General features: G+C 47.8%; 1 protein-coding gene across 1 annotated transcript in view; it reads left to right on the forward strand.

The window, feature by feature from the left end:
• The window catches only part of col14a1b (collagen, type XIV, alpha 1b), a 77,960-nt gene that overhangs the window by 7,280 nt on the left and 58,180 nt on the right, over nucleotides 1-12,500 (forward strand). The window contains exon 5 of the mRNA XM_088845597.1: nucleotides 9,029-9,115. Within this exon, the coding sequence (XP_088701723.1) occupies nucleotides 9,029-9,115 (87 nt within the window). The remainder of the gene's footprint in view (nucleotides 1-9,028; nucleotides 9,116-12,500) is intronic.

A 12,500-nucleotide genomic window follows, 5' to 3' on the forward strand; every position in this document is an offset into this window, starting at 1 on the left:
TCTGTGCTCCTGATGTTCCTCTGACTGTGTTCCTGATGTTCCTCTGACTGTGCTCCTGATGTTCCTCTGACTGTGCTCCTGATGTTCCTCTGACTGTGCTCCTGATGTTCCTCTCTCTGTGCTCCTGATGTTCCTCTGACTGTGCTCCTGATGTTCCTCTGACTGTGCTCCTGATGTTCCTCTCTGTGCTCCTGATGTTCCTCTGACTGTGCTCCTGATGTTCCTCTGACTGTGCTCCTGATGTTCCTCTCTCTGTGCTCCTGATGTTCCTCTGACTGTGTTCCTGATGTTCCTCTGACTGTGCTCCTGATGTTCCTCTGACTGTGCTCCTGATGTTCCTCTCTCTGTGCTCCTGATGTTCCTCTGACTGTGTTCCTGATGTTCCTCTGACTGTGCTCCTGATGTTCCTCTGACTGTGCTCCTGATGTTCCTCTGACTGTGCTCCTGATGTTCCTCTGACTGTGCTCCTGATGTTCCTCTGACTGTGCTCCTGATGTTCCTCTGACTGTGCTCCTGATGTTCCTCTGACTGTGCTCCTGATGTTCCTCTCTCTGTGCTCCTGATGTTCCTCTGACTGTGCTCCTGATGTTCCTCTCTCTGTGCTCCTGATGTTCCTCTGACTGTGTTCCTGATGTTCCTCTGACTGTGCTCCTGATGTTCCTCTGACTGTGTTCCTGATGTTCCTCTCTCTGTGCTCCTGATGTTCCTCTGACTGTGCTCCTGATGTTCCTCTGACTGTGCTCCTGATGTTCCTCTCTCTGTGCTCCTGATGTTCCTCTGACTGTGCTCCTGATGTTCCTCTCTCTGTGCTCCTGATGTTCCTCTCTCTGTGCTCCTGATGTTCCTCTCTCTGTGCTCCTGATGTTCCTCTGACTGTGTTCCTGATGTTCCTCTCTCTGTGCTCCTGATGTTCCTCTCTCTGTGCTCCTGATGTTCCTCTCTCTGTGCTCCTGATGTTCCTCTGACTGTGCTCCTGATGTTCCTCTCTCTGTGCTCCTGATGTTCCTCTGACTGTGCTCCTGATGTTCCTCTGACTGTGCTCCTGATGTTCCTCTCTCTGTGCTCCTGATGTTCCTCTCTCTGTGCTCCTGATGTTCCTCTGACTGTGCTCCTGATGTTCCTCTGACTGTGCTCCTGATGTTCCTCTCTCTGTGCTCCTGATGTTCCTCTGACTGTGCTCCTGATGTTCCTCTCTCTGTGCTCCTGATGTTCCTCTGACTGTGTTCCTGATGTTCCTCTGACTGTGCTCCTGATGTTCCTCTGACTGTGCTCCTGATGTTCCTCTGACTGTGCTCCTGATGTTCCTCTCTCTGTGCTCCTGATGTTCCTCTGACTGTGCTCCTGATGTTCCTCTGACTGTGCTCCTGATGTTCCTCTGACTGTGCTCCTGATGTTCCTCTCTCTGTGCTCCTGATGTTCCTCTGACTGTGCTCCTGATGTTCCTCTCTCTGTGCTCCTGATGTTCCTCTGACTGTGCTCCTGATGTTCCTCTGACTGTGCTCCTGATGTTCCTCTCTCTGTGCTCCTGATGTTCCTCTCTCTGTGCTCCTGATGTTCCTCTCTCTGTGCTCCTGATGTTCCTCTGACTGTGCTCCTGATCTTCCTCTCTCTGTGCTCCTGATGTTCCTCTGACTGTGCTCCTGATGTTCCTCTCTCTGTGCTCCTGATGTTCCTCTCTCTGTGCTCCTGATGTTCCTCTGACTGTGCTCCTGATGTTCCTCTGACTGTGCTCCTGATGTTCCTCTGACTGTGCTCCTGATGTTCCTCTGACTGTGCTCCTGATGTTCCTCTCTCTGTGCTCCTGATGTTCCTCTGACTGTGCTCCTGATGTTCCTCTGACTGTGCTCCTGATGTTCCTCTCTCTGTGCTCCTGATGTTCCTCTCTCTGTGTTCCTGATGTTCCTCTGACTGTGCTCCTGATGTTCCTCTGACTGTGTTCCTGATGTTCCTCTGACTGTGCTCCTGATGTTCCTCTCTCTGTGCTCCTGATGTTCCTCTGACTGTGCTCCTGATGTTCCTCTGACTGTGCTCCTGATGTTCCTCTCTCTGTGCTCCTGATGTTCCTCTCTCTGTGCTCCTGATGTTCCTCTGACTGTGCTCCTGATGTTCCTCTGACTGTGCTCCTGATGTTCCTCTCTCTGTGCTCCTGATCTTCCTCTCTCTGTGCTCCTGATGTTCCTCTGACTGTGCTCCTGATGTTCCTCTCTCTGTGCTCCTGATGTTCCTCTCTCTGTGCTCCTGATGTTCCTCTGACTGTGCTCCTGATGTTCCTCTCTCTGTGCTCCTGATGTTCCTCTGACTGTGCTCCTGATGTTCCTCTCTCTGTGCTCCTGATGTTCCTCTGACTGTGTTCCTGATGTTCCTCTGACTGTGCTCCTGATGTTCCTCTGACTGTGCTCCTGATGTTCCTCTGACTGTGCTCCTGATGTTCCTCTCTCTGTGCTCCTGATGTTCCTCTGACTGTGCTCCTGATCTTCCTCTCTCTGTGCTCCTGATGTTCCTCTGACTGTGCTCCTGATGTTCCTCTCTCTGTGCTCCTGATGTTCCTCTCTCTGTGCTCCTGATGTTCCTCTGACTGTGCTCCTGATGTTCCTCTGACTGTGCTCCTGATGTTCCTCTGACTGTGCTCCTGATGTTCCTCTGACTGTGCTCCTGATGTTCCTCTCTCTGTGCTCCTGATGTTCCTCTGACTGTGCTCCTGATGTTCCTCTGACTGTGCTCCTGATGTTCCTCTCTCTGTGCTCCTGATGTTCCTCTCTCTGTGTTCCTGATGTTCCTCTGACTGTGCTCCTGATGTTCCTCTGACTGTGTTCCTGATGTTCCTCTGACTGTGCTCCTGATGTTCCTCTCTCTGTGCTCCTGATGTTCCTCTGACTGTGCTCCTGATGTTCTTCTCTCTGTGCTCCTGATGTTACTCTGACTGTGCTCCTGATGTTCCTCTCTCTGTGCTCCTGATGTTCCTCTCTCTGTGCTCCTGATGTTCCTCTGACTGTGCTCCTGATGTTACTCTGACTGTGCTCCTGATGTTCTTCTCTCTGTGCTCCTGATATTCCTCTGACTGTGCTCCTGATGTTCCTCTCTCTGTGCTCCTGATGTTCCTCTCTCTGTGCTCCTGATGTTCCTCTGACTGTGCTCCTGATGTTCCTCTGACTGTGCTCCTGATGTTCCTCTCTCTGTGCTCCTGATGTTCCTCTCTCTGTGCTCCTGATGTTCCTCTCTCTGTGTTCCTGATGTTCCTCTCTCTGTGCTCCTGATGTTCCTCTCTCTGTGCTCCTGATGTTCCTCTGACTGTGCTCCTGATGTTCCTCTGACTGTGCTCCTGATGTTCCTCTCTCTGTGTTCCTGATGTTCCTCTCTCTGTGCTCCTGATGTTCCTCTGACTGTGCTCCTGATGTTCCTCTGACTGTGCTCCTGATGTTCCTCTCTCTGTGCTCCTGATGTTCCTCTGACTGTGCTCCTGATGTTCCTCTCTCTGTGCTCCTGATGTTACTCTGACTGTGCTCCTGATGTTCCTCTTACTGTGCTCCTGATGTTCCTCTCTCTGTGCTCCTGATGTTCCTCTCTCTGTGCTCCTGATGTTCCTCTCTCTGTGCTCCTGATGTTCCTCTCTCTGTGCTCCTGATCTTCCTCTCTCTGTGCTCCTGATGTTCCTCTGACTGTGCTCCTGATATTCCTCTGACTGTGCTCCTGATGTTCCTCTCTCTGTGCTCCTGATGTTCCTCTCTCTGTGCTCCTGATGTTCCTCTGACTGTGCTCCTGATGTTCCTCTCTCTGTGCTCCTGATGTTCCTCTCTCTGTGCTCCTGATGTTCCTCTGACTGTGCTCCTGATGTTCCTCTCTCTGCTCCTGATGTTCCTCTCACTGTGCTCCTGATGTTCCTCTATCTGTGCTCCTGATGTTCCTCTGACTGTGCTCCTGATGTTCCTCTCTGTGTGCTCCTGATGTTCCTCTCTCTGTGCTCCTGATGTTCCTCTCTCTGTGCTCCTGATGTTCCTCTCTCTGTGCTCCTGATGTTCCTCTCTCTGTGCTCCTGATGTTCCTCTCTCTGTGTCCCTGATGTTCCTCTGACTGTGCTCCTTATGTTCTTCTGACTGTGCTCCTGATGTTCCTCTGACTGTGCTCCTGATGTTCCTCTCTCTGTGCTCCTGATGTTCCTCTGACTGTGCTCCTTATGTTCCTCTGACTGTGCTCCTGATGTTCCTCTCTCTGTGCTCCTGATGTTCCTCTGACTGTGCTCCTGATGTTCCTCTCTCTGTGCTCCTGATGTTCCTCTCTCTGTGCTCCTGATGTTCCTCTCTCTGTGTTCCTGATGTTCCTCTGACTGTGCTCCTGATGTTCCTCTCTCTGTGCTCCTTATGTTCTTCTGACTGTGCTCCTTATGTTCCTCTGACTGTGCTCCTGATGTTCCTCTGACTGTGCTCCTGATGTTCCTCTCTCTGTGCTCCTGATGTTCCTCTCTCTGTGCTCCTGATGTTCCTCTCTCTGTGTTCCTGATGTTCCTCTGACTGTGCTCCTGATGTTCCTCTCTCTGTGCTCCTGATGTTCCTCTCTCTGTGCTCCTGATGTTCCTCTCTCTGTGCTCCTGATGTTCCTCTGACTGTGCTCCTGATGTTCCTCTCTCTGTGCTCCTGATGTTCCTCTGACTGTGCTCCTGATGTTCCTCTCTCTGTGCTCCTGATGTTCCTCTCTCTGTGCTCCTGATGTTCCTCTCTCTGTGCTCCTGATGTTCCTCTGACTGTGCTCCTGATGTTCCTCTGACTGTGCTCCTGATGTTCCTCTCTCTGTGCTCCTGATGTTCCTCTGACTGTGCTCCTGATGTTCCTCTCTCTGTGCTCCTGATGTTCCTCTCTCTGTGCTCCTGATGTTCCTCTCTCTGTGCTCCTGATGTTCCTCTCTCTGTGCTCCTGATGTTCCTCTCTCTGTGCTCCTGATGTTCCTCTGACTGTGCTCCTGATGTTCCTCTCTCTGTGCTCCTGATGTTCCTCTCTCTGTGTTCCTGATGTTCCTCTGACTGTGCTCCTGATGTTCCTCTCTCTGTGCTCCTGATGTTCCTCTCTCTGTGCTCCTGATGTTCCTCTCTCTGTGCTCCTGATGTTCCTCTGACTGTGCTCCTGATGTTCCTCTGACTGTGCTCCTGATGTTCCTCTCTCTGTGTTTCTGATGTTCCTCTGACTGTGCTCCTGATGTTCCTCTCTCTGTGCTCCTGATGTTCCTCTGACTGTGCTCCTGATGTTCCTCTGACTGTGCTCCTGATGTTCCTCTCTCTGTGCTCCTGATGTTCCTCTGACTGTGCTCCTGATGTTCCTCTGACTGTGCTCCTGATGTTCCTCTCTCTGTGCTCCTGATGTTCCTCTCTCTGTGCTCCTGATGTTCCTCTGACTGTGCTCCTGACTTTCCTCTGACTGTGCTCCTGACGTTCCTCTGACTGTGCTCCTGATGTTCCTCTCTCTGTGCTCCTGACGTTCCTCTGACTGTGCTCCTGACGTTCCTCTGACTGTGCTCCTGACGTTCCTCTGACTGTGCTCCTGATGTTCCTCTCTCTGTGCTCCTGATGTTCCTCTCTCTGTGCTCCTGATGTTCCTCTGACTGTGCTCCTGATCTTCCTCTCTCTGTGCTCCTGATGTTCCTCTGACTGTGCTCCTGATGTTCCTCTGACTGTGCTCCTGATGTTCCTCTCTCTGTGCTCCTGATGTTCCTCTGACTGTGCTCCTGATGTTCCTCTGACTGTGCTCCTGATGTTCCTCTCTCTGTGCTCCTGATGTTCCTCTGACTGTGCTCCTGATGTTCTTCTGACTGTGCTCCTGATGTTCCTTTGACTGTGCTCCTGATGTTCCTCTGACTGTGTTCCTGATGTTCCTCTCTCTGTGCTCCTGATGTTCCTCTCACTGTGCTCCTGATGTTCCTCTGACTGTGCTCCTGATGTTCCTCTGACTGTGCTCCTGATGTTCCTCTGACTGTGTTCCTGATGTTCCTCTCTCTGTGCTCCTGATGTTCCTCTCTCTGTGCTCCTGATGTTCCTCTGACTGTGCTCCTGATGTTCCTCTGACTGTGCTCCTGATGTTCCTCTCTCTGTGCTCCTGATGTTCCTCTGACTGTGCTCCTGATGTTCCTCTCTCTGTGCTCCTGATGTTCCTCTGACTGTGCTCCTGATGTTCCTCTGACTGTGCTCCTGATGTTCCTCTGACTGTGCTCCTGATGTTCCTCTGACTCTGCTCCTGATGTTCCTCTGACTGTGTTCCTGATGTTCCTCTCTCTGTGCTCCTGATGTTCCTCTGACTGTGCTCCTGATGTTCCTCTGACTGTGCTCCTGATGTTCCTCTCTCTGTGCTCCTGATGTTCCTCTGACTGTGCTCCTGATGTTCTTCTGACTGTGCTCCTGATGTTCCTTTGACTGTGCTCCTGATGTTCCTCTGACTGTGTTCCTGATGTTCCTCTCTCTGTGCTCCTGATGTTCCTCTCACTGTGCTCCTGATGTTCCTCTGACTGTGCTCCTGATGTTCCTCTGACTGTGCTCCTGATGTTCCTCTGACTGTGTTCCTGATGTTCCTCTCTCTGTGCTCCTGATGTTCCTCTCTCTGTGCTCCTGATGTTCCTCTGACTGTGCTCCTGATGTTCCTCTGACTGTGCTCCTGATGTTCCTCTCTCTGTGCTCCTGATGTTCCTCTGACTGTGCTCCTGATGTTCCTCTCTCTGTGCTCCTGATGTTCCTCTGACTGTGCTCCTGATGTTCCTCTGACTGTGCTCCTGATGTTCCTCTCTCTGTGCTCCTGATGTTCCTCTCTCTGTGCTCCTGATGTTCCTCTGACTGTGCTCCTGATGTTCCTCTGACTGTGCTCCTGATGTTCCTCTGACTGTGCTCCTGATGTTCCTCTCTCTGTGCTCCTGATGTTACTCTGACTGTGCTCCTGATGTTCCTCTCTCTGTGCTCCTGATGTTCCTCTGACTGTGCTCCTGATGTTCCTCTGACTGTGCTCCTGATGTTCCTCTGACTGTGCTCCTGATGTTCCTCTCTCTATGCTCCTGATCTTCCTCTCTCTGTGCTCCTGATGTTCCTCTCTCTGTGCTCCTGATGTTCCTCTCTCTGTGCTCCTGATGTTCCTCTCTCTGTGCTCCTGACGTTCCTCTGACTGTGCTCCTGATGTTCCTCTGACTGTGCTCCTGATGTTCCTCTATCTGTGCTCCTGATGTTCCTCTCTCTGTGCTCCTGATGTTCCTCTCTCTGTGCTCCTGATGTTCCTCTGACTGTGCTCCTGATGTTCCTCTCTCTGTGCTCCTGATGTTCCTCTCTCTGTGCTCCTGATGTTCCTCTGACTGTGCACCTGATGTTCCTCTGACTGTGCACCTGATGTTCCTCTGACTGTGCTCCTGATGTTCCTCTGACTGTGCTCCTGATGTTCCTCTCTCTGTGCTCCTGATGTTCCTCTCTCTGTGCTCCTGATGTTCCTCTCTCTGTGCTCCTGATGTTCCTCTGACTGTGCTCCTGATGTTCCTCTCTCTGTGCTCCTGATGTTCCTCTCTCTGTGCTCCTGATGTTCCTCTGACTGTGCTCCTGATGTTCCTCTGACTGTGCTCCTGATGTTCCTCTCTCTGTGCTCCTGATGTTCCTCTCTCTGTGCTCCTGATGTTCCTCTGACTGTGCTCCTGATGTTCCTCTCTCTGTGCTCCTGATGTTCCTCTCTCTGTGCTCCTGATGTTCCTCTGACTATGCTCCTGATGTTCCTCTCTCTGTGCTCCTGATGTTCCTCTCTCTGTGCTCCTGATGTTCCTCTGACTGTGCTCCTGATGTTCCTCTCTCTGTGCTCCTGATGTTCCTCTGACTGTGCTCCTGATGTTCCTCTGACTGTGCTCCTGATGTTCCTCTCTCTGTGCTCCTGATGTTCCTCTGACTGTGCTCCTGATGTTCCTCTCTCTGTGCTCCTGATGTTCCTCTCTCTGTGCTCCTGATGTTCCTCTGACTGTGCTCCTGATGTTCCTCTCTCTGTGCTCCTGATGTTCCTCTCTCTGTGCTCCTGATGTTCCTCTCTCTGTGCTCCTGATGTTCCTCTGACTGTGCTCCTGATGTTCCTCTCTCTGTGCTCCTGATGTTCCTCTGACTGTGCTCCTGATGTTCCTCTCTCTGTGCTCCTGATGTTCCTCTCTCTGTGCTCCTGATGTTCCTCTGACTGTGCTCCTGATGTTCCTCTCTCTGTGCTCCTGATGTTCCTCTCTCTGTGCTCCTGATGTTCCTCTCTCTGTGCTCCTGATGTTCCTCTGACTGTGCTCCTGATGTTCCTCTGACTGTGCTCCTGATGTTCCTCTCTCTGTGCTCCTGATGTTCCTCTGACTGTGCTCCTGATGTTCCTCTCTCTGTGCTCCTGATGTTCCTCTGACTGTGCTCCTGATGTTCCTCTCTCTGTGCTCCTGATGTTCCTCTCTCTGTGCTCCTGATGTTCCTCTGACTGTGCTCCTGATGTTCCTCTGACTGTGCTCCTGATGTTCCTCTCTCTGTGCTCCTGATGTTCCTCTGACTGTGCTCCTGATGTTCCTCTGACTGTGCTCCTGATGTTCCTCTCTCTGTGCTCCTGATGTTCCTCTGACTGTGCTCCTGATGTTCCTCTCTCTGTGCTCCTGATGTTCCTCTGACTGTGCTCCTGATGTTCCTCTCTCTGTGCTCCTGATGTTCCTCTCTCTGTGCTCCTGATGTTCCTCTGACTGTGCTCCTGATGTTCCTCTCTCTGTGCTCCTGATGTTCCTCTCTCTGTGTTCCTGATGTTCCTCTGACTGTGCTCCTGATGTTCCTCTCTCTGTGCTCCTGATGTTCCTCTGACTGTGCTCCTGATGTTCCTCTCTCTGTGCTCCTGATGTTCCTCTGACTGTGCTCCTGATGTTCCTCTGACTGTGCTCCTGATGTTCCTCTCTCTGTGCTCCTGATGTTCCTCTGACTGTGCTCCTGATGTTCCTCTGACTGTGCTCCTGATGTTCCTCTGACTGTGCTCCTGATGTTCCTCTGACTGTGCTCCTGATGTTCCTCTCTCTGTGTTCCTGACAGGATTGGGATCGGGATCGGAGGTGAGTGTCGTCGGTGTGTCGCTCCATCAGCAGGACAGTGACCGATCGAATAATGACATCACTGAAGGTGAGGATAAACGGCACTGAAGATGAAGCTGATCAGTGAATCCCATGTACAGTCGCTCTGTTTATAAATCGCTTGACTTGTTAAAAAACATTCCAACAGTTGGCGTCACACGGCTATAAACAAGAAATAATGATAACACTTTATAATACTGTTCCTTCATTAATGAATAACTGCACAGGCACAAATGAGTAACGCACTATTAACATTCTAGTAACTACTATTAACTAACAAGAAACTATAGCGCTCAGTTGAATTTGTTAGTTCACTATTAACTAATCAATAACTACTATTATTCACTCCTCACTGAAGACTACTGTATACAGGTTCATAATTAACATGAATAATGCAATTGTAAGCTTTTGAGATTTTTGTAAGATTTTGAATAGTAATTCCTTCTGATGGATTTGATAACACTTTAGTCATTACTAGTGTGTTTCCATGATCTTCACTTTAGATACTGATCCAGATAATTAGTAATTCCTTTAGAAAGATGTAGTAACACTTGATTCATTACTAATGGGTTACCGTTACCTTTTATTACAAATTATGCATTATTCATGTTAATTATGAACCTGTATATAGTAGTTCTTTGTAGTCTTCAGTGAGGAGTGAATAATAGTAGTTAATGATTAGTTAATAGTGAACTACCACATTCAACTGAGCGCCGTTGCTTACTAATTCATTAATCAGAGTTTCTTGTTAGTTAATAGTAGTTACTAGAATGTTAATAGTGCGTTACTCATTGTGCCTGTGCAGTTCTTCATTAATGAAGGAACAGTATTATAAAGTGTTACTGAAATAATTAACATTTGATACTAAACCTCAGTGTTTCTGTCTTGTTTTCCATCACAAATATCTAAACATTCTTAAATCAAGATACATTTACTGGAGAAGCAAAATGACTGAAGATATTAAGACTTGTTTAATGAGAAAAAATTAAGTGAGTTTGTGATTAAAACAAGAACAAATATCCTCGAGTCAGAAAAATCTTAATTTAAAAGGAAAACAATTATTTTTCTGGCAGATATTTGTTCTTGTTTTAATCATAAACTCACTTAATTTTGACTCTTTTCTCATAAAACAAATCTTCAGTAATTGTGCGTCTTCGGTAACTGTATCTTGATTTAGGAATCCATAGATATTAGTGGAAATGATATAGTCTTGTGGGAAATATCTTCAGCACTGAACGTGAGCCTGAAGGCTTTATCGTATGAACTCTTCTAAATGCAGCAGACGAGGTTTACACAAACTATATTTAGACTGAGTTTAAATGGAGGTTTAGCACAGAGACCGCAGAGGCTCATGGGTTTTGGCTCGGCAAACGTGACATTACCGTGGAGATTGATGGCTTGTTTGTGTGTGTGATTTATAATAAACGTGATTATAGGGGCTAAAGAGAGAGAAACGCGCTGTAAATCTTCCCAGAGGCCTTTATTCACGTTTATGAACGTGTCGAATTATCTCAGCTCAGGACGCTTTAGATTTGTGCTCTTATGATGAGACTGAGTTGTGTGACTCTGACCTTCAGCCTTCCGATAAATCACACATTATGAACACATTACACCCATTATTAACCCTTTGTGGAACGACCATCACACTGAAACTGTTCTTGATCCTGCCGTCTCTGCAAGTCTACACTAGATAAATACTTTCATTCTTCTCGTAGGCATGCAGGTGTGCATCTCTGTGGCCTGCAGTCATCGGTCTCTCTCTCTCTCTCTCTCTCTCTCTCTCTCTCTCTCTCTCTCTCTCTCTCTCTCTCTCTCTCTCTCTCTCTCTCTCTCTCTCTCTCTCTCTCTCTCTCTCTCTCTCTCTATCTCTCTCTATCTCTCTCTCTCTCTCTGTCTCTCTGCTCAGTGCAGCTTTAAGTCCCTTTTACACTGTAAGACGTGTGTTTATGTGTCGAGGGATTTGGATGATCCCTGATTTTAAAGTCAACATGAAACATTGTTTGTAACTCGTCTGGACACATTTCAGAGTGACATTCAGTATTTTTCCTACGAAGGATTGATTGGACAGGTGAGAAAAGAGTGATCAAAAGAAAAGATTTCATGTTGACTGTCACTGAAATTCAAGTTCAAAAGTCAAAGGAATGAACTTGCTATGAACTACACCTTATCTGACCTCACGCTGACCCCACTTGACCTCACGCCGACCCCTACTTGACCCCTCTCTAACCCTTCCGGCTTGTTTTAATGAACTGCTTCACACTGAAGGGTTAGTGTGTTAAATGAAGTTCAAGCTGTCGATGTGATTCAGAGTCTAAGGTTCAAACGTAACAGACTGACTGGCTGAATGTGCTCCATTTTGGACAAATAAAGAAAAAATCTATATATTTAGAATATATCTGAGTGATGTTTATCTCTCTTGTTTAGTTCCTGATCATATGTAAATGCATAATGTAGTTAATCATAGCCAATTATATTAAGCTCTGGCTACATTTGACTGAGTCATTAAAGAAACAAACGTTTAATATTCATGTTTTCAGATGTTTAAGACCCCTGACTTCTGAAAGGACACGTTCCTAATGTGTATAGACTTGACAGAGCAAGGCATTATGGGTAAAAGCAAATCTGGGAGTGAAAGATAAATGCAGAGAGTTTAAGGGGAGAAGAGCTGAGATGTGCAGATGAGCGTGTTACAGCACGAACAGCAGAACACACACACACACACACACACACACACACACACACACACACACACACACACACACACACACACACACACACAAGTAACCTTCATTTATATAGAATGTATTTTAACAATACAGATTGTTCCAAAGCAGCTTTACATTGATAATAGGAAATTAAAGTAAAGTGTTTTGGCTTTATAGCAGCTCTAGAATAAAGTTATTGTCCAGCTAAAGTTCGCAAACACAACACTGTTTTAACAGAAAACTCTTTAAGTTCTTTCTGCGCAAACTTCAAAAACGCGAACCAGTGAGAACGCTGATGGCGTGCACATGCGTATTACGAGTTCAGTCTATAGGGATGCGCGTTTGAATATATGTGTGCAGGCGTGTAGTGCTTCCCTACAAATCAGCCCTCAACAAAATACTTGTCTGGCCTTAAAATTTATAATACATTATAATACTAATAGACTAATATTAGCATAGACGCCATTCTTCTTATGATGTATCTGTCATGACACTGCTCCAAGACACGGACGTGAGATCCAAATGCAGCTTTATTTTAAGGCGTAATCCAGAATCATAATCAAACACAAGCAGAGGGTCAAGCACAGGAAGGCAGTCCAAACAAACAAACAAATAAATAAACAAACAAACAAACAAAACAGGCAGGGGTCAGAGGCAAAATAGTAAACCAGGGAACAGGGCAAGAAATCCAAAACCAAGAGACATGAAAACCAGGAGAATGCTCGGAAT

Source organism: Scardinius erythrophthalmus (genome assembly GCF_964197995.2).
Source record: "Scardinius erythrophthalmus genome assembly, chromosome: 10".
Taxonomy (NCBI): domain Eukaryota; kingdom Metazoa; phylum Chordata; class Actinopteri; order Cypriniformes; family Leuciscidae; genus Scardinius; species Scardinius erythrophthalmus.